Genomic DNA, 23,286 nt, shown 5'->3' on the forward strand with positions numbered 1-23,286 from the left:
AAGTGAGAGACTGTTAGTTTCGAACGCTTATATCTTCAAAATGCGAATGCTGTCATTGTTTTGGAGCACACCGGCTTATAGATAACAGAAAGGCTAACTAAAAGCCATTACAACTTCAATTTTGATTTCATGGGGACTTTAACATCAAATAGCAGTACAGTTAAAATCAAGTATGTGCTTTTAGTATGTTAGTCAACACATCAAAATAAGTGTACATTAAAGCACGACAAAAGATTAATAAAACGTACTTTAACGTTTTCCTTAATTTTTGTATTTGACTATTGCAGTGCACTTTTTTTTTAAAGTGTACTTAAGTGTGTTAAATCATAAAAAGTGTACTCTCTTTAAGTACACTTAATCGCATGAATATTATATTATATGCAAGTAAAATATACTTTTTACAGGGTTCGTACAGATACTGTAAAATGAAATTCCAGGACTTTCAAGGACTTTTCAAGCACTACAATCAGAGATCTCACTTATCAAACAATATCTTTATTATCTTTCAAATTCTAAAAAAGGTAAAGAGATAAACAAAAATAAACGAATGAAAAAAAAAAGGTACAAATTAAGTGCAACACAAGCAATGACTGTGGTAACTTTAACCTTTGAAAGGATACTATGACAAAGATATCGCTTTCCTTATTCAAACTGACTTTTTCTCTCCCATGAATATATGATTGACTTGAAGAATAAAAGCTGTATAAGCTGTATACTTGGATATTTATGAGCAATATCACACTCATAGCCATGCGAAATGACTCTATATCTATATCAGACGGGTTGCAGCGTTGATTTTGTGTGAAAAGATTGTTTTAGCAATACAATTAAACACATATTGTCACACATATTTCACATATATTGTCTTTGAATAATTCAAGCTCTTTTCAAGTACTTATTCATAAATATGGCTCTTTTCAAGGACTTAAATTTCAAAACGTCAAATTCAAGTACTTCAAGCACTTTAAAGGGGTGATATAATGCCCTTTTCACAAGATGTAAAATAAGTCTCTGATGTCCCCAGAGTGTGTGTGAGAAGTGTTAGCTCTAAATACCCCACATATATATAGCATGTTAAAGTTGTCACTTTTTGAGGGTGAGCAAAAACGCACCGTTTTGTGTCTGTCCCTTTAAATGCAAATGAGCTGCTGCCACTCACACAGACATGCACTGAAAATTTCAAAAACATTTAGTCTTTTATGTTCAAACCGGAGTCAGACAATGATGGAGAGACTCGAGAAGAAGTGACAACATGTAGAATGCAACAGGACATTTCTGAATGGTTAGTTGATGACTTTATGTAGATGATCTGTAGTTATCTTCTAGTCAGTGATTAGCATATTCTGTCTTGATAATCTATAAATCGTGTTCAGGGGCGGGGTTTATGTAAATTTTAGGGTTAGTGATGTCACTAACCCGTGTAGTCTCTACCAGCCGTTTGTTGTAGTCCTTAAAAAGCGATTTCTGTAAAAGCAAATATCTCCCTTTGCTTTGAACTTTGAGCGTTGTAACTTTGCAGATGTTGTTTACGCTCAAACAGCAACATTACACACTAACTAAAGTTAGAAAAGTGAAATCATAATCAATCACCCCTTTAAGCACCTTGTACGAACCCTGTTTTTAAATGCACTACAAGTGCACATTCAGTTCAACTAAGCGCACTTCTTTTTCACAAGGTTATGCTTTTCTCACTGTGAAAAAGAGGCCACACATTACTTCCTTAAACTGTCAAATAATGGTGTGTTGTCTGTATTAGTGATGTGTATCAGATCTGAAAGCATGGTTTATATTTCCACAAGAATAAGCATCATTTATAACTCATGTTTCCTTGTTTTGAGAACAGCAGGTAATTATAATTCCACCACCTGGTTTCTAAAACCCAAACCGAAACGATTTCTGAACCGATATTGTGTGGGGAATTTGTTTCTGATGGCATAACCGGTGCCAAAAAATAAATAAATCTGTGATCTGTTCACAATCGGGCCTGTTTACACGTACAGTCAAACCAATATTTATTCAGACACCTTCAACATTTCTCACATTATCACAGTTTATTCACTATAAGTGTTAATAAAATATGACTAGAACTCAGAGTTATCAGATCAGTTGATATTTCCGTCCTTCTGTTAGACTGTCTCACAGATGAATTATGTTTAATATCTGTCAGCTGTTAAATTTAACTACACAATTAGATCATACCAGTTTAGCTCAACCAGTTACCAAGCAATGCCTCATTTAGTTCAGTCTGTGTGTAAAAAGGTCGCATTAGCAATTAAAGAAAAAACACTTCAGCAAAACATGATCAGGTCAAAGTGTCTGAATACATTTTGGTCCCAAATGTGTATAAATGTTACTGGTAATCCACTGTATGAAGAATGTTTGGGTATAATATGTCACAGTTTACTTTATTTAGCTCTCCTCACTCACATAAATGAAGTATAGTGTCCTGCACACACTAGTAAACACATATATCTGGTGTCTGAATAATCTTTGGTTTGACTGTATCTTAGCTCAGTTAGTTATAACAGGAGTGTTGCAGGTTGATTGGGCTATACATCAGTGTATAGACGGACACAGGGTGTGTAAGAGTCAGTAGTAAACTCACACAGGACGAGTGCTGCAGAGAGAGAAGGGGCGAGAGAGAGTCAGTCCACAGTTCTCCAGCCATCGCTCTGAGCTCTCGTACACTTCACTGCGATCCTGCAACAACAGCTTCGTCACTTCATACAGCAATGATGCTTACAATGTAGGTAATAACTGCATGATTATAGGTAATGAAGGCACCAGTACATCTGAAGTTTGGGTTTGTCTGAAGATGGTGGACTGTGCACTCGTCTCCATGTGAGACTCACTGCTCTCTGCCCTAAAGACCATATACAGTACATAAGACAGGGGAAAAATGTCTCTTTATAATCTGCATATCAAGCACAGATGAACATAGAAACCGGATCTGTCGTGTAAGTTCACCACTCGAGGGGTCCCGTCTTCTTCTGCTCCATGCGGAGATGAGAGGAACTTCCCGATGCCACAGGTTCTCTGTGGAATAATAACAGTGTGTAATAATGCGATGAAGTAACTCTTTGAGGACTGATCAACTACTTACTTGTGTCTAATGTTACAAAATATTTATATTTCAAATAAATGCCGTTTTTTTTTTTTTTTTACTTCCTAGTCATCGAAGAATCCTGAAAAAAATAAAATAATGAATAAGTAATGTTTTCTTCAGCAGCAAATCATCATTAGAGTGATTTCTGAAGGATCATGTGACACTGAAGACTGGTAATAATGCTGAACATTCTGCTTATGATCACAGGAATAAATTATATAGAAAACAGTTATTTTGAATAACTCACAATAAATGCAGCCCTAAGACACAAAAAAAAAAAAAAAAAAAAAAAAAAAAAAAACAGGACCCAAACGTTTGAACAAACAATATTGAGTTTGTTCTTATATTGTTTGGTATTTTTATGTTTTTGTTTTTAAAGTGCCTTGAGTACTGGCTATAAGCATTAGGTTAACCGATATTATTATTGTTGTTATTAATAGTATTAGTGACAGTTTTATCAAGAAGCTAATATCTCCATCTCGTGCCTATTTTAATAGGCCTATGTTAAAGAAAGTTTCCGAAAGGAGATTCTACATTCCTTTCTTGTGATTTTACCGTATCAACGACCTTAAGTATGCAGTAACTATGGTATTCTGCAGGAAAAATCATGTTGAGGTGTCGCGAGCTTATCAATAATGTTTACCTTCACGTGACGGTGTTGGTTCTGAAGCGTACAGTGATCCTCGCGCAGAAACCAGTAAACATCCGTGTGCGGCTCACACTCATCAGTGACTGGCAGCTGCTGTGTTAGGCGTCTCCATAGTAACATACTGAGCCATTCATCACGAGTGCAGCTCACAAGCTCATGTTGACATAATCATGATCAGTGCTACAGTTTGCTATTAATTCAAGCATTACTGTTATTATTGCTGAGACAAAACACGAGAAGTAGCGTTACTGATGTAACGTTAGACATCTAAACGGATGGCACTTTTCACTGGAGCCAGTGACCCAGAGTCAGACTGAGTCGTTCTTTTGAACCGGTTCTTTTGATTAAATTTACTGATCCAGTTCACCAAGTTTGACAGTATGCTTGCTTATGTAATAATATCCGCGTTTCACGTCATTATTGGGTGCTTTAATAATATAATTGCGTATATGTGACAACATTGTGTGATTATGTACACAAATAAATTGTTAATCGTTTTAACTGGTTAATTGAAACGAACTGTCCAAAAGAACCAGTTTGCGGAAAATATTCGCACTTCCCAATCCCATCACTATACGGACCTAGCAACTGCATAACACCCAACAACCCACCCAGCTAAAACTGTAAGTTGTGACGACGTCGTCAGTTAGTTGTCATTTGGTCAGCGTGGCATTACTTTATGACAGTACTTCTCAAAGTCCGGACTCCGGTCCGGATCCGGACCCGGAGGGAATTCAATCCGGACCCGCCTCCATTTTGTATTTCAACAGCAGTAATTGTGTGTAAGGGATTAAAAGTCTGGATTTCCTACTTTGATAAACGCATGTCAAAATCATTTGTTTAGTGTTTTATGTCTTTTTGGAGATGGTCCGAAATTAAATCGAAGGCGAGATATTTAAAGTTTTCCTCCGTGATTCAGTTGCCATGACATCCAGTGAGCGTATACTTTTGACTTAATCGGGCGCGAGCCGCACAACGCGACACTTCACCGCAGTAAGCGTTTGAATCATAGACAGTATAAGAAGGTTTGAATGGGTGTGGAGGATGTCATTGTCCAGGAGTTTTCAAAGATGATTCGACAGAGAGGTATGCGTTCATTTTGCCCCAATCCAGCACGAAGCCATTCTGTTTGATTTATAACGAGACAGTTTGGAGTTGTGAAGAGTGGAAATGATAAAACGGCATTATGAAACAAAACACGGTCATTTTGAACGGCAATATCCACAAAATACAGAGGTACGGACAGCAAAACTATGACAGCTAAAGTCTTAATCTGAATCAACAAATAAGTTGATTGTAAGACAGTGGCGGCTGGTGAAAAATATCTTAGGTGGGGCTGTGTCATATTCAGTCGGTTTCAATAGTCTGGTAACCATGGGAGTCTTTTAGCGTAACGTTAGTGGCTCCGAGGTTGTGGAATGTTCTTCCTCAAGACATCTGTCAAACATCCACCCTTCTCTCCTTCAAAAACACATTTTTTATCTGAATATTACTCTTCAGCTCACATTCTGTAAATTCTACATTGTTATTGATATGCTATTTGTTTGAATCCCTCTTTGTTTGTGTCTTTAACCTAACTTTGTAAGTGACCTCTGAATATTAGGCCTACTTTCTGCCCTTGGTATGTGTATTGTGCTTTGATGTTGATATTTATTTTGTTCTATTCCTTAACCCAGTCCCAGTGGTTCTTAAACTTTTTAGAGATGTACCCCATGAGGCTTTTAACGTCCTTCTGCGTACCCCCACTCTTCATTCACACCTTTTTAAGTAAGGGACAATATTTGCCCCCTTAAATCGAATTTTCCAGTGCATTTTTACCTTTACAAATACCTTTATAAAATAAATAATGCTTTAAATTACCTTATTTTTTTCATAAAATGAATGTTGATTTATTATACATGTTTATTAAAAACAAGTTTTGTAATTACCAATAGTTCCGGACCTTTGTCATTGATGAAAATTCAGATTTGGACCTTTGAATGTAGACTTTGAGAACCCCTGCTTTATGACAACGTTGTGAGGACGTCGTGGTAAAGTTCCATTTTTTATAATCTTGGCTAACGATCCAGAAACGTCGTGGGGACGTCCTCAAAAGACGTAGCTAGCTTATCCCATGGAGAACGTAGAGACGTGGTCCACTGGTCACCAGATAACTTTTAAGAAAATTGCATTACAAGTATTATCCTATTCCTAGTGATATATGCTAGTATTTGGATATTATATGGAACATTTACTTACCGTAATTTATCAAAGATTTTTACAACGTTCTCCTTCTCGCCCACGACGTTTCTGGATCTTTAGCCAAGATTATAGACGTCCCTACAATGTTATCATAAATATAAACATTATATAGGCCTATACAATGTGTATATATATATATATATATATATATATATATATATGAAGAGTTCAGATGCAAAAGCCTCTAAGTGCCATCTGAAATTTTCTTCTAGAATGATAATTTTTATCAAGCTCGTATATTTAAGTTCAATAATTTCACTTAAATGGCAATGCAAATTACCTATTAATTGTCATTTAAGTGACATTACTGAACTTAAATATACAAGCTTGATAAAAATGATCATTCTAGAAGAAAATTTCAGATGGCACTTAGAGGCTTTTGCATCTGAACTCTTCATATATATATATTAAGGAGGTTGAGTGTTCATAAAAACAAAAATTTAATTATAAAAGAGCCACTTCACGTGGAGGAGTGGCATTTTGCACATAGCCTATATGAGCGGGTCGAAGAACTTCAAAATGAGTTTTAAATTCATGAGATTTTTATTCATTTAGCCTAATGTGTTAATTCTAGATGTTTTGTTTATTTATGTAAATACGCTTGACTGACTGGGCGTGCGCATTGAACATTCGAGTAGCTTTCAAACCCTGGGGCCGGTTTCACAAAGATAGACTTTGATATAGGCTATGGCTTAGATATACTTAGTCAGACTTCAGATAGACAAATCAGACCGTTGCACAAAGCACTTAAGACTCTTGGTGCGTTCAAGTCCTCCTGGGAAGTTCATACGTACGAGGTGGGAAGTCGTGCTTATAACGGCATGTGCGTTCAAGTCACTTTCGTTGGAGCAAGATGGCGGAGTACTTTCTCTTAATTAATTACACAAAAATACAGTAAGGTTTTTAAAGTCTTGTTCTAGAAAATGAAGAACAAAGAAATGTGCATCAGGTGTACTTTGTATTTTTATGTTTTTAATTCATTTATGAAGCCACTGCCAGCTCATCGTTACATGTTGCATTGTTATATTATAATCATATTCTGTGTTGGCGATTAGCTAACTGCGCTGTAAATAGAAAAGCCTGACAATATCACAGCTAAATACCTTTAGTATTGTATATTCCGCCATGTTAATCACCGACACGCCCCCAACTCGTAAAGATCGGAGCTTTGAGAAAATCCCGAGCTCCCCACTGGTATTTACGACATTGTGGTGGCGTTCAAGTGCGTTCAACTCGTAAATACGATCTATACGAGATGACGCACCTTCTGACTATTTTAGGACTACACTGCAGTGCATTCTGGGTAAATTAAGACCCTTTTCAAAACAAAAAACATGGCGGATCAAGTAAGCGCATTAAACCGCTCGGTGCAGTTTACCCCAGCGGAAAATATGTGTTTGTTGGAGGAGTATAACAGTTATAAGGACATTTTACTTGGGAAATTTAGCGGAGAATTTAGTAACAAGAAGAAATGTTTAAATTATGAGCCATTTTCCCTTTTCTTTTGGCTGTTTGTAATGTAACTGATTGTTACTGCTGGTTGCCAAGGTAACAGTCTTAGGATTTTTTTGGTCTAAATTAAGTCAGTCTTTATTTTTGTGAAACAGTCTAACTTGCATTAGACTAGTCTATGAGCAAATTTTAGACTTGTCTAACACTATAGACCGGTCTAAAATAGCTTTGTGAAACAGGCCCCTGGAGCGGCGCAGAGTTGCCATGGAAACGGCGCAGCAAACACAACTGACAAGCAGCAAACTCCCTCTCTCGCTGTTGTTTTCACTGCTTTCTGGTGAGTTTAGTCTCTAAATTCACACACATATAATACACACAACTGTCTCTTGACACTTTTCTTACGTGTTATTGACACACATCTGTTGAATATTTACTTAATAGAAATAGTTTAGTGTCTTCGGAAAAGTCCATTAGCATCTCACCCGTTTTCAGAAGAGGTAACGTTAACTGTTAGGCTAACCTAAACTCTTGTTTATACAAGTTTGGGCTTTTATTTAATCACGTCTTTATGTGTAGACGAGATTTTTTGTTAGTTTTGTAAAGGTTTTGCTGTCAGTTGAATGGGTGATTGGAAGTTGGCTAATTTACTTTAAAAAAACTGATATTTAACATAAATGTATGTGCTGTTAATCGATGACGTCACTTAACACGGAGCACATGTGCATGAATGTGAATATCTGCTGTCAAACAAATACATATTCGTGGACACATGTATAGTATATAATCACAAACCTGTATGCAGGGCCTAAAACTAACTTTTTGCCACACATGGTAATGGGCAAAAAATGTACCGCCATAAAAAAAATTAAAATAAAAAATATATACATATATTTATTACCTGCCATGTAACTTTTTGTTGTTGTTGTAAAAACAGACAGTTATGACACCAAAATATTAGATACCAGTGAAAATTCAAAAAATGTATGCACAGAAATTGAATAAAGCAATCAAATAACACTGCATAGTCTTCACTGTATAAATTAAACAGATTAGGCTAATCCTTATTAAAGTTATGAAAGTTATTCTGTCAAGAGCAGCGAGTGAATTTCTCTTTGTCTTTCGTTGTTTGATTAACAAATGAGAAGACTGCAGCAGGTTTATATTAGGCTGCTGTCACTTTAAGAGCTACTAATGCACAGTTTTCTTTCTCATCTGCTTATGTTCACTTCAGAAATGAGGACGCTCACCAATACGGGCATTTTACAGGTGCAAGACGACATGAGAGCTCATTCACGTTTGTTCACATTCATGTTCTAACAACTCTAACAATTCATAAAAATACTTCTGGCCAACTGGCGAATGACAGCGTTTCATATAAACACCGATTTTTACTCAAATTTGGTGCTTGGCGAGTGTTAACTTTTGCTTATTTTATTAAAGTTTGCTTATTTCTTGATGTTAAACAATAGGGATGTGAATAAAAAAAAGAATCATGATTAATATCATTCAGTTTTAATTTAACGACATTGAGAAATTAGTAGTTTTTATTAATACTTACATTTTTATATTTTCCTTTTAAAGTATTAGTAATTTTTTGTGTTTGTCATTTTTATTAGTTTTTGTTTTCGCGTCTATAGCTTTAATTTTTTCTTTCTCATTGGTTGCAAGGATGCTGTGGGTAGTTGATAAGGTGTTGCTATGAGGTTGCTAGGGTGTTCATATTTAGTTATTAACATCAATTTAAACTAAAACCCCTGGGATATAACATAATATAGTTTGGATGACCCATGTGTTAAATTAGACCAGGACCTGTCAGAGCGCCCTTTAACATTTGCATTCTCACATATGAATTTAACAAACCCAAACTTGCAAAAGTTCAAAATTTACGTCAGAAATCTCATCCATTTGATGGCAGTTTCTAAGAATATGTTGTTGTTTTTTTAATAGGTTTGACTTAAATGTGACATACTGAAAAACCAGGGTCCATGAGCAAAGGGAGTATAGCTCAAAATAGCTCAAAAAGGGTAGCGGGGCTGATGTTTTGAATATTGCTAATTTAATGGCTTGTTGCTAGGCAACCATACACCCGTGCTTGCACAACTTACTCTAAACGCAATTAGCCACAGACTCTTCATGCATGCAAAGTTTGCAGATTTTTCGCCACAGAGACAGAAAGTAGAGCAATAGTTACAACTGGATTCCCAATAAAGCAAAGCTTAGTTGAACTCAAGCAGTCGACCTTCTTTTTTATGCCTTTTATTGTATACAGTGGAGATACTGAAACAAAGAGTAGCGGAGAAAACAGTTGTCTTGCCAGTAACATGAACCTGTTAACAGTAACTGTGCACAAGGACTGCTAACATCCTTTTGATAGATAATACTGTTACTCGTACATTTGTTTCCTTCCCTTTTGAAATCATAAATAGCTTTTCATTACCCTATATGTCATTGATGTTCATTACCCCTATACTTTTTTTTACTTCCATTTTATGATGGGTTTCCAAAAATATCCAGAGCAGAAGCAGTCTTTAGCGCGGAGGTGATGCCGTCCACCGTTGTTCTCGCAGTTCACATTAATTTAGGTCCCAGTGCGATACGCCTTTTGCCAAAAGCAGTTGTACACATCTTGCCTGAATGCAGGTGGGAGAGTTTCTCTTATAAACATTTTGATCAATTCTTCGATCCAAGAGTTTGCCCCATATATTTACGAGAATCGTCTAAAATTGGAATAAATATATCTCATCTGTTGTTTGCCATCCCTATAATGAATATTTCCCAAGGAAAGTGCAGTCTTTCGAAGCATTAATGAAATTAATTTAGTAAAGAATGTAAAGGCGACTGAGCATATGACCTTCCAATAAATGGATTGAACAGAAAAGCACATTCAAATTAAACCGAAACACACACTTAAAGGGATACTCCACTTTTTTTGGAAATAGGCTCATTTTACAACTCCCCCAGAGTTAAACAGTTGAGTTTTACCATTTTCGAATCCATTCAGCCGATCTCCGGGTCTGGCGGTACCACATTTTTAGCATAGCTTAGCATAGATCATTGAATCGGACAGGACCATTAGCATCTCTCTCAAAAAAATGACCAAAGAGTTTCGATATTTTTCCTATTTAAAACTTGACTCTTCTGTAATTACATCGTGTACTAAGACCGACAGAAAATGAAAAGTTGCAATTTTCTAGGCTAATATGGCTAGGAACTATACTCTCATTCCTGCGTTATAATCAAGAAACTTTGCTGCCATACCATGAGTCCAGCAGGCGTAATGATATGATGCAGCGCCTGAAAATAGTCCCCAGCTCGGTAGACTATAGGGTCGACTATTTTCAGGCGCTGCGTCATATCATTACGCATTATGCGTCATTTTTTTGAGAGAGATGCTAATGGTCTTGTCCGATTCAATGATCTATGCTAAGCTATGCTAAAAGTGGTACCGCCAGACCCGGAGATCAGCTGAATGGATTCAAAAACGGTAAAACTCAACTGTTTAACTCTGGGGGAGCTGTAAAATGAGCCTATTTCCAAAAAAAAAGTGAAGAATCCCTTTAAAAGGAGATTTTATAAAAAAACAAACAAAAAAAAAACCTTGTGGGCAAAATGTAACCTTCATATCACACATCCATCATAAATAAAACACAGTTGTGATTTCGTTCCACTGTAAAGACACTTTTACACGGTACACTTGCTTTCCGACAAACGGGGAGCGCTTCAAAATCAAAACAATAACAGGGTTGATACTGTAACAAGCACACATTCTCGAGCTCCTTTTATTCAGTGTCAGATAAATAAATCGCAGCATTTTAATGAAACGTCCGTGATCAAGGCAGAACATAACTTACTTGTCTTGGTGAGGGGACAAAAATTTAACTTAAAATCGCTAAATAATGAGGTAAGGAGTTCGTTTGTGTAGTGCTTGACCTACTGAAATGGCTAATACCAGCACAGTGCTCCTCTGAAACTGAACCCATGCCCTCATTCATACAACAAAAACAGGTTTATGGCACATTAGCAAATCAAACCAAACAAGTAAAAGGGCTCTGCAAATCCAGAGACCAAAACAAAGAAGAGATGAACAGGTAATAAAGTCAAAACACAAACACAATCCGCCTGTGACTCTACAGAACTCGGCCCGTAAGTCGAGCGAGGACAGGCGGGAGTTTCTTTTGGTATGACGTCAGATTCAGAGAAATATCGGAGCGTGGTTTAAACAGCGAGGCACAGCCTTGCAGGGTCCTGACCGGCAGTCCCGGAGCGCTTGCCTCGTGTCGTGCCAGAGCAAAAATGTTCTTAATACTGTTCCCTTTTACCGTTTTCCCTCTTTTGTAACAGTGCAGCGTCCTGGAGAGCTCTTAGAGAGAATGCGGGGAGTCCCATTGTGACCCCTACCAAGGGCCTGAGCCTCCGGCCCAATGTGTCTGTGCCCGCATTCTCCACCATTATATGTCACTTTTTCCGCACGAAGGCGGAGCGCATACATGTGCATGAAGCTCTGCCAAACTTAAACGAACCAAAGATAACGGAACTATACTCCAAAGTAAAGTAGTACTGGAAGCAGCCGCTGTGGATGCACTCAGTCCTTTTCCAGATGGGCCTGTGTACTTTAACGCCCAGATCCTTTGGGTCGAAACTCAAAGGTGCAACATAAAGACAGCACAGGTTTAACTAAGCACAGGTTGGGGCGAAGGGGAGCATGTGGTCGGACGCACTCGTATGTAGTGTGTGCAGTAATCGTCTTTAGTTTTGCAGTTTAATGAGTTATTATACCATATAACACCATCCCCTGTCGTCGCCCCCTTCTCGATGAGTGCCGGTTCTTTCCGTTTCACATTGAACACCCCAGCTTGTCCCAGCTGGGACCGTCCCCCTCAGCCAGGAAGACAGACTTTTCCCGCAAACAGGAGCCCCACTATTGTGAAGAAGATGGAGAGGACGAACAGTACGTAAGAGGAGCCCACCACTGTGTTGTTGGGTAATTTGTACGGTTGTCCTCCTACTTCATTGATGTAGAATCCTATTGGGAATATGAGGGCGGCCATACAAAACAAGATCACTGCAAAAGAGAAAGAAAAGCAAGCGTTATTATCAGGACAAAAAGAATAATTTACACAAATACAATAATTAGGACACATTAAGGGTGGGGTAGTTAAAAATGCAGTAATTACAGGGAAAAGACAACAATGGCTGGAAAAGACTCCTTTTTTTGTCCATAAAATAAGGGAATTATACATTTAGGAAAAACTGTTTACATCAATATTTCATATTTTTGACCAGCAGGGCGTAATTCACCAAAGCAGTGCCATATGGCTAATTCACAATGTATTCACAACTATTTTATTCACGGTATACAATTAGGGAAGACGTTGAATGTCACAACGATTTTAGTGTGTTTTGTATTTAGCCTTCAAGTTTCCTGAAGACTCAATCCTTTCATGTTCCTTCTGTGTCTCACGAATTGCAAGCGTAAGAACATTAAGAAAGTCAATATTCAAATTTGTTGTCGATTATTTTGACAATAATCGATTTTATGGATTAGTTGTTGCAGCCCTACTTTAATAGTAGATTAATAAAAGTCCATTTGATATCTTTTTGGAGGTTTGATTTGAAGATATTTCTTTTTTTACTAAAATCCACAGAGACAAAAATCCAGTTAAGCGTAACACCATGTACTAATTAGGTGGTATACTACGAGTGTCTAACAACAAACAATTTGTCTTTCCACAATAAAAGTGCTGAGATATATGTGATATTGTGACATGAAAATTCACATTTGTACTGTTGGTGGCTGATCCCCTCCCCAAAAGTGGCACCATGAATGATAAACTGGGGCTGGGTGATGAACCAGATCATTTCAAGATCACGATAAAATGTACGTTGGTCACGATGATAAGCTCTGGACATTTTTACCTGATATGGATTACCATATAAATCTATCACAAAGCATAAATAAACACAGCAGCCAGTCAGTGTATGGGAGCTGGCGAGGGAAACGACAGCGAAACTGAACCCACGTTTTTGTGGTTAATAACGAAGGTCGGTAAAAAAACAAAACATAAACAACAACAAAAAAACTGCAAGCTCAAAACAAAAGTTACTAGTTTTTAACTTGAGCACCGTGTTTTTAGACCGCAGTGTCATGCGAGAGACTCTGCAAAAGATGCGAGTGCGATGGTCAAACACGTCCATCTAGCTCGTTTACATAGAAATGTAATAGAAAAGTAGCGCAGTGAAATTGAAAACCGTGTTCTGTGTGAACCGGGCCAGATGGTGTGCAAAACATGTCGTCAGTCGGTTCCAACCAAGACGGGAAACGCAACAAACCTCTTCCATCCCAGCGACAACACCGAGAGCACGAAAATACAGCCCCTTTTTAATCTGTGTGGCATAATAAATTCATATTTTGCACTTTTTACTTTTACCTCAATCATTTCATAGCTGTAAAACCACTGCATAGTTTATATATATTTTTTTAACTTTATTTTATCTAACAGTGAACTTTTTGTTTTCTTTTTTCTTACCTCTACCCAACCTTTTAGAAGTTAAAAGGCAACCAAACTCCTATTGTTTTAAGGCAGAAAACGCATGTTTGCACAGTTAAAAGTTTATGTAATGTTATTCTATTTTTGTTTAAAAAAAAATCAATATGGAAAACTTCAATCAATTTGGGGAAAACCTTTTTTTTTTTTTTTTTGCATATCGCCCAGCCCTATGATAAACCCTGCCTAAACTCTTCCCCGTATGGATTCTCAACCCCTAATTATGATTGCAGAGGGGGAAAAAAAACATGTTGACAACAGCGAAGTCCTGGAATGTCTATTCCCAATCATTAACCCTTTAAACCCTCTGGCCCGTCATGTTTAAACCAGACCTCCCCCCTGACCCCCTGATATCACTCAGCATGGGTTCACGCCAGCCTGGCAGAAAGGCTTTTAGCGAGATAAAAACAGACACCGCTAATAGATGCCTGAGTGCAGTCTCGGCTCAATCTTGGTGCTCATATAAGCAAGATAATAGCATCTCTCAGCAGAACGCAGCGCTGCAATTAAACAGGACGGCCCTGAGAGAAGAAGTGCACTGATCTGTGCGTGTCGGCATTAAGCTTCTGCCTTTGAACAATCATTGCATAAACCACTTTAGTCGGCCTCGGCTCTTAGACGCACACAAAGGAGTGGGTTAAGGAGATGAATGGTAACTAGGCTGTGGACAAAAGGTCATGCCCTCAGCAAAGCGTAAAAAATAAGGCACTTCCTGCTGTGGTCTCCATTCTGTTCACGCTGTTAAAAAAAGAACAACATGTTCTATGAAAAGAGGCGAGGGGCTTTTTTTGAGCACAATGAAGAAAATATGAATTGAATGGATAGAGTGGAAATAGAAAAAGGCTTTGGCCCTGACACATTTATGTTGCTATAGCGGATCTGTCTAAGAGTTTATTTCTGTTGTTTGGATCGAAGGATACAGAAATGCATTTGGATTACATACAATCTGGCGCCACAAAGCTTAATGATTCATCATTTATATTATAAGGGTACGTTTACACAACAACGATACGCTTAAAACTGCTAATTCCTCTGAGTTTTCCGCGTACAGACTCCACTGTCAAAACGATCCCCATTCACACGGATCCATGAAAATGACAAAAAACAACAACAACAAAAAAAACGCTGTATTCTGCTGCCAGGCCAGTAGATGGCGATGAAACACTATAGACTAGGGCTGTCACTTTTGAGATAAATCAAATTCGAACGGATATCAAATATCAAGCGATGTATTCGAATATCTACGAGTAAAAACGTAAAATGAAGTTAACGAACAACCTCGATCCATCAGGAAACGCCACAATTTCACTGCGCTTCATGAAGAGTTTTTCTTTTGCGTGAAAAAGCCGTTCGCCAGAGATGTGTTAAAAGATAGCGGAGTGCATTCATGATCAGGCTACCGGTATAATAATCCTCCTGGCGCCGGGTCTGAGTGAGTAATTTACTCTCTTACCTTTGTTCTTTGATTAAAGGACAATTCCGGTATTTAACACTTTGAGTCTATTTTGTAGTTTGTTTTGGATGAACAAGAGTGGTGGACAAAGAAATTTTGACAATGGTTCCTGTCGCGACTTTTTGACTATTTTAGAATTGCCCATGACCGCTTTAGAATGGGAGTCTATGGCCATGCACAAACATGTCCTTAAAACAACCCTTAACTTTCTTTTTTAAAACTGTGCAACTCACCGAGTGGTTAGTGGTGTTCGTTGATGATTAAAAACAAATATATCGGCGCAATGTATGATTTCAATCCGTTTATTTTTCTATAGTGGAACTATTTTTTCAGATACCTCACAACCGCGTATAAACTTCCGCTCTTCCGCAACTTCCGTTGCTCTGCTCACGCTAGCCTTCTGAGAGACAGAGAACCGAGCGAAAAGACCTAAAAGACTACAACCAAATGTAAACAGCCCCCTTTCCGTTTCCGGTAGCGCAGTAATATCAACGAGCAATGAGTCCTCCAACGGAAATCAATGGATTTTACAAAATGCCAAATAAAACACGACAGAAACTGTATTTCGCTACGCTACTTGTTTTGGAACATCAACGAACACCACTAACCACTCGGTGAGTTGCACAGTTTTGAAAACGAACGTTAAGGGTTGTTTTAAGGACATGTTTGTGCATGGCCATAGACTCCCATTCTAAAGCGGTCATGGGCAATTCTAAAATAGTCAAAAAGTCGAGACAGGAACCATTGTCAAAATTTCTTTGTCCACCACTCTTGTTCATCCAAAACAAACTACAAAATAGACTCAAAGTGTTAAATACCGGAATTGTCCTTTAACATTAATGACCCTTTAAGACCAGCCGCTGCTGACAGAGACGTGATCTGAGACGTGTCCCATTTTCTCACAAATCTCTACGTTCATTTAAGACTTTATTTAAATAATTTAAGACTGCTCTTATGAGGACACTCGACAAAACGGACATTTGGCATAATTTGTGTGTTACGGTTTGTTCAAGCCCGAAAGAGAACTTGATACTGACAAACACGCGTCTTTTCTGTGGGTCGTGTGTGTGTGTGTGTGTGTGTGTGTGTGTGTGTGTAATAGGGGTGGGAATCACCAGAGGCACCACGATACGATATTATCCCGATACTTGGGTCACGATACGATATTATTGCGATTTTAAAAATATTCCGATATTCTGCAATATATTGCAATTTATTACCTTTTTCCAAATTCAAATTATGTCCGCAAAGGAAAACTGTCAACATCTGTTTGTTCATGTCACATCAATTTTAATAATCTCCGTTAATAATCTGCGTTAATAATCTGTTACACAGAAGAACTTTATTATATTAAATATTAATCAAAAATGATTCACACCTTCACAAAATCCAAACATTCAGTGTAAGAGTAAAACAATGACATAACATTATTTATAGTAAGTTTATTTGATTCACATCTTATTTAGAGTTTTGACGTCGACAACCCAACTGCATTTACCGCAAACAGTCTAAACTAAAAGATTGTTTTGGTTGAATCGGTTCGATGCGAGGGAGCGAGAGAGAGCAAGACAGTTTGAAGACGGCGAGGGTGCGCGCGCTCTCTGCTCGTTCTTGCAGTAATATGCGCATTATCGCAAGCGCAGCAGTCATACATCACTCACCGATCAAATAAGGCTTTGGCGAGACAAAAAAAAGCTTGTGAGAGAGACGCGTGAGTGACAGAGAGACGGAGGGAGAGCAGGGAAAGAAAATGCCGCCGAATCAATATGCTGCGTGTTTTAAATTGCGTAAACATTTTTTTATAACGAAACGCAATATGTGGCCGGTGTTGATTCTGTGGCGCACCGCCACGAATTAGTCTATGTGTGGGATTTCTTTCTCTGATGCTGCCATGTTTATTTTATCTACGTCCTCCTGCACGCTGACAGCAGTCAACCCGACAGTCACCCCGCTGACCTCACCAGAAAACAAACAGCACCATCTAGTGGACTGAATGAGCAATTGATTTTTAGCATTCTACTACCAAAGTTAAATTCTCATGTGTAATTTAAATAATAAAAGATCGATACTTGGCGCCCGTGTATCGATACAGTATTGCCACAGAAAATATCGCGATACTATGCAGTATCGATTTTTTCCCCCACCCCTAGTGTGTAATAGGCAGGAATTACAGCGCGGTCTCTTTAGTCTTGTCGTTATCTTCCATTTTCGAAACAAGCTGGCTATTATTCGCTTGATCTGGTCATGGGCCTACGCTAAAATACGTTTAGAGTGGCCGCTACTGGATGAGATGGCAAAACAATAAAATAAAAAGCAAATGGTCTAATCATAGACTGTAAAAAATGCGCAAAACATGGCACTTTAAAAACCGGATAGTTTATTTATAGTTCGATTTCGGATATTTCACGTCATGTTTGAATGCATATTCGAATATCGAATAAAAAGTGACAGCCCTACTATAGACAGAACACGTAATACGCATGTGCACGACGTCATCGTCTTTAGAGATTAGCGTTTTTTTTTGTTTACAACAAAGTGTTTAAGTGTTAGTTTTGAGCTATACTGTACAAAATTACAAAAATACATGAACAAAAAAGAAACTGATTTCTGGAAGCGATGCGCACAAAATTTTGTCACTACCAATAGATGAACATTATTTTGGTTCATTAGTTAACATTAATGTATTAACTAACATGAACTAACATTGAGCGATACATTTGTTACAGAATTTATTCATCTTTGTTGATGTTAGTTAATAATAAATACAATTAATAGAATTCATTAATTCATTGGTCATGTTAGTTCACAGTGCATTACCTAATGTTAACAAATACAACCTTTGATTTTAATAACGTATTAGTAAATGTTGAAATTAATATTAGGCCTAACTAAGATTAATAAATACTGAAGTAAGTCCATTCTTAGTTCTTGTTAACTAAGATAATTAACTAATGTTTATCAATTAACCTTATTGTAAAGTGTTACCATTATTATTATTATTTACATTACAGCCAATGACTGATTGAAATACACTATTCATATACAATTTTGCCTGGAATATATCATATAGACTCATACACAAAATACTCTTATTCTAACAGTATGCCAGCCTCGATACTCCAAATGAACCAATGTTACATCAACAACCTCAAAGCATGGGTTATGAAGGCTCTCTCTGTTTTACTTTCTTCTTATTTAATGTTGTCCAGCAGTGCATCCTGGTTAAGCCAGAAGTCTGAGCAGACAGAAGCTAATGTTTACGTCTGCCATATGCTGAAGCCACAGCTGTGCACCCGACAGCAGACGCCGGGCCGCGAGCGTAACCTGGTGGAGCTGGGCGTGGTGCGCGGGACACAGGGGGCTTGTGTTCGTCACACAAAGCTGCTCTTTCAGGTTCGGGTGGCTTGAGGCCAGGGGCAGCTTTAGCCCAGACACCTGTGTTAACCCCACCTGGAGCCCAAACACTCCGCTTTAAACGGACTACACACAGGCCTGCCAACACTACAACGTGAACGTACATCAGATCTAAAACAAGCTTTTTACAATATTTGCAGGTTATTTTTGCCATGCAGATTTGCAAGTCCCATTTACACCATACATGTCTTAATATATTGGATACAATAATCGAAGGCTGTCCCCAACTAAAAATGTTTCCAATGGACTACTAGTCGTTAGTTCAAGCCATTATTCGACTAATCACACTTTTTAATTTTATTTAATAACTTTAATCTATACTGGTGGGAATGCTAAACCATAATGAGCCTTTAATATTATATATATATATATATGTGAATAATTTTTTATGAATGTGTCGTAAAAAATAGCAAGACGACATTTTGGTTGTTTTATAATAAACTAGTGTTTTCTGAGTCAGCATCAGCTGTAAAGATGAGTATTACACTTTTCATACGGATTACATAATCAGAGAATGTTTGTTTTCTACTTGAATTTGTTCGTTTAAAAGTGGATATTTCAAGCTTTCTATATATTTCTCATGTCTGTGAGACAAGTATTCGTTGAGGTTTGGTTCATTTTTGTGACACGCTATAATTCACGGAGACCGAGACGGCAGAAAGCGCATCCTGTTTGTTCTCTTTATTTTACAAAAGGAAGTTTTTTTTTGTTATTGTGAGTTTACACAAATAAATATAGACCCTTTTCAGTTTACAATGATGTCTTACTCTTATCTGCTTGTCCAAAAAAATTGAATTTAAGATGTTGCCGGGAAAAATGCAAGTATTTGCGCCAGAGCATCCATGTCACGAAGCCTGCTATACTTTAGCTTCCACTCCCCGCACAAACACTGGAATATGCGCCTAACAATAGTGCACATTTATCTAGATTAACGTTAGAGCGAGCGGACAATTTAAGTTGCTATTAATTGCATGTTTCAAATGATAAGCCATATTTGAGGTCGATGGATGATAGGCGAATAGAGATGCACGATATATCAGCCACCATATCGGTATCGGCCGATATCGGTTCATTTTAATTTGTTAACGTTATCGGCCCAATAAGAAAATTTGTCAGATCTATTAAAGCCGATAAATTATGTATTAATTCCTTCAGCTGAGACATTTCAGATGCGCACTGTTCAACATGATGATTATGAATTGCTTGAAATATGATTGGAGAAAAAAAGTGCAAGTCTGTTGTATCGGCTACATAAAATTATAAAACATCATAATTGTGTGTTTGGGACATGGATTTTAATGGTGAGACTTTTGTTTTTTGTAATCAGGCTCTCAAAAATGATTTGGATTTACATTTATCGGCCAATATATCGGTTATCGGCTTTCAAATATAAAGAATTATCGGTTATCGGTATCGGCCAAAATGTTCACATCCTGTTAGTCTTTAAAATCCCTTAAAAATATCAACAGTCAAGTTCCTTCTTTCAGGAAGTGACGTTATTTTTTGGTGGGAACTGGTGATTTGTCAGGTTTTGTGGTATTAGTAGGTTTGTCACACTTTAAAATAATCGATCAAATTACAGAAATATCATTTTAAACATTCATGTTTTCCCAACATTGAGGAAAAGAACAAAAAAACAAACACAAAACAGCAAAAAGATGGAGATCAGAGATCCTATCTAGAGAGTTTTCAACCATTAGCACCATTACGAAATATCTGCGTTTTGTGGCGTAGCAATCCTGCGCTATTTAGCTAAACCACCAGTCTTCAAACGTGACCCCGATGGAGGAGGTTATGATCCCAGCCTGTGGAGCTGTTCTAGTTAAGGAGCTGTTGCTCTTTTAAACGCCATAACTACCACCCACACACACACACACACACACACACAGTGATAGAAAAAGACAAGTGACTCACCGAGGTTCAGAGACGCTAAGCGGAGCCTGGACAATTGGGACTATTTCCTTTCCTGTTACCACGGCAACCATGCCACAACGCATGCGAATCTCAGCGAAAACAGCATCTCTCTGCCAAAGACCATTTCATAATCACACTGTACTTGGCTATTGTGACACACTAGAGAGCCGTTTATACATTTTGGGCTTTTGATTGCACAACAGAGATGACAGAGATAATCAGGAGCTAATCTGAAGTTTTGTGCCCAATTAAAAATAGCTTTTGTTTAACACACTCACAAAAGCTCAAAGCATCCGGGCGTGTTCAGGAGAGGTATGCGTTTACCTCAGATGGTTTTTGTTTTCTTAATTTGGCAGGCAATTAAATGGTGATCAAAATTTTATAGACTTGGACTGAATGAGTAACTGGAGCCATATCTCGAATATCACAGAGACTCGGGGTGGGAACTTCTGAACAACAGCGTGCTTTAGTCCCGCCCACTTTTTATAGTGCCATTGCGTTGGTTTCAGTCATTTTTTTCTCCCATTTTTCCCATAGGCATTTATATATATATATATATATATATATATATATATATATATATAGTAGTGTATAAGCCACGAAACAAGCCAACCAGCTACAAGGCGAACCACAACATTACCAACTTTTATTTGAAACAAAAAATAATGTGAAAACACTTTGTGAACTTTGCTGAGGGAAAGAACTAATCCAAAGAATCACTTCAAATGACAAATGAATTAAAAGATGGTAAAAAAAATAATAATAATAATTTAAAGGGGTTTATAACATCTATAGAAACAATGTATTTAAAGTTTATTGCAAAATACATACATATATTGAAGTCTTTTGACCGCATCGCTAGACAGACTCTGTTACCTAATTTGCAGTGCATTATGGGAGTGGGCGGAGCTAAACAGCTCTTTTGGTGAAACTTGCTCGCTGTGACTCTGATTGGTGGAATTTTCTGTACAGTATCATGGTTTATTTATTTATTTTATGGTAATTTATGTTTCTTTACCATAAATTCATTCTCACAAACACATCCAACCAAGTAACTCTTCAAACATTTGCACATCAAAATAATCCTAAAATTGCTCTTTTCTGCAATATAAACGGCTTATTACGGTAATTTCATGCTTTCTGTCAGCAAATGACGGCAGCTTTTCATTCATGATTTTTTTCTGGGTTTTTCGAAATAAAAATCAGTACATTTTTTCCAGGTTTTTTTTTTTGTGTCTATTTAAATTATATTTACAAACTCGCCACACACAATAATAGTCAATAACTGTAATTTATTGAAAGAAAAAAAAGACACCTTGCACGTGAAAATAGCACATTGTAGTTAAAAAGGGTGAAACCGACCTATTTTAGCTTCAGGTTCTAAAGGGTTAAACAATTATTCCATATTCAAATTATTCTATACAATTTTATTCTATTATTGAAATAATGCGAACAGGATGACTTCAACAAAACCATATACCATTGATTAATGACCTCAAAACTCATAGTAGGTCTGTCTTTAAAGTTTAATAAGTAGTTATTGTTAAAAAACAACTTCTCTATAGAGTTTTTACTTCTGGAACCAGAATGTTACACTCTATAAGCAACAACCTAGATACGCCCTAGCAACCACTTAGCAAAGTTCTAAAAACCCTGCCAACACCCTAGTGACCACATGTCCTAAAAAAAAATTCCGAACACCTTAGCAACAGCAATTCGGCTTGTGCGACATTAAATTAAGGTGATAAATCTGCGGCACTGTTAACTATAGCCATTTCCCACTTTACCCTTGAACGCCTCGTATCCTGAGAGGAAGTTTAAATCGAAGAGCTTCTTTATAGGATACACACGGGATCTGTGAACCAGCTTGAAGAACAGAGGGAAGAAAGTTAATAGTGTCTCCAGTGAGCGAACACAACAGATGCTCCACACATGCTGGACAGACACACAACACCTCGAGCCCAAACCACAGAGATCATCTATCTCACTGTACGTCGGTCGCTGTTGTGCGTATTCCCCACAGCTGGGAACCGACACCTCATTTGATAGGGTAAAACTAATATTTTGTCAAGTGCATGTGTCTGGGAAATAATCCATACTTCTTTTGCAATGGAAAGTCTAGACACAGTTTCAGCTTTTGTTTCAATCTTTCCAACGGAACCATTTGTACAGACTTCGGTGTCGTTATTTTAATTTATTTTATTTATGTCGGTCTACTATGACTACTATTAGTTGAAAACAAATTTTTTGCAATTCTGTGGCCAGTTTCATAAACTGTTAAGACTAGTCTTACAAGTTAGTCATCCAATTTTATTCTTTAAGACTGTTAATAGCTTTTTGAAGTCAGTAACATAAAAACGTAGATTTGACACCGAACAGTAAGACTGATTACCCCGAACTAACTTCTAGTTGATCATACTAGTCCTTAAGACACAGTCTTAACATAATGGCTATGTTTATGCAACTGGCCTGATTCATATCACTGGCAGGGCTGGATGATATACCTAAAATT

The 23,286-nt window shown here is 37.5% G+C and overlaps 2 protein-coding genes across 4 annotated transcripts in view; both read right to left on the minus strand.

Moving 5' to 3' along the window:
• The window catches only part of vwa3a (von Willebrand factor A domain containing 3A), a gene marked incomplete at its 5' end in the record, with an annotated part of 53,416 nt that extends 50,575 nt beyond the window's left edge, over positions 1-2,841 (minus strand). The window contains 2 exon segments of the mRNA XM_084432396.1: positions 2,606-2,700; positions 2,791-2,841. Of these exon segments, the coding sequence (XP_084288522.1) occupies positions 2,606-2,700; positions 2,791-2,841 (146 nt within the window).
• A 6,843-nt stretch (positions 2,842-9,684) lies between these two features.
• The window catches only part of mosmoa (modulator of smoothened a), a 47,239-nt gene continuing 33,637 nt past the window's right edge, over positions 9,685-23,286 (minus strand). The window contains exons 3-4 of one of the 3 annotated variants that reach the window (XR_014628576.1): positions 10,953-12,510; positions 9,685-10,454 (exon numbers count right to left, since the gene is read on the minus strand). Coding sequence is in view for 1 of the 3 variants with exons in the window: in XM_084418080.1 (XP_084274206.1) it covers positions 12,326-12,510 (185 nt within the window). In the remaining 2 variants the exon portion in view is untranslated. Of the gene's footprint in view, positions 12,511-23,286 lie in introns of all 3 variants that reach the window. The other 2 variants (XR_014628577.1, XM_084418080.1) reach the window with 2 other exon arrangements.

The sequence above is a fragment of the Rutilus rutilus genome (genome assembly GCF_951802725.1).
Source record: "Rutilus rutilus genome assembly, chromosome: 1".
Classification (NCBI taxonomy): Eukaryota; Metazoa; Chordata; class Actinopteri; order Cypriniformes; family Leuciscidae; genus Rutilus; species Rutilus rutilus.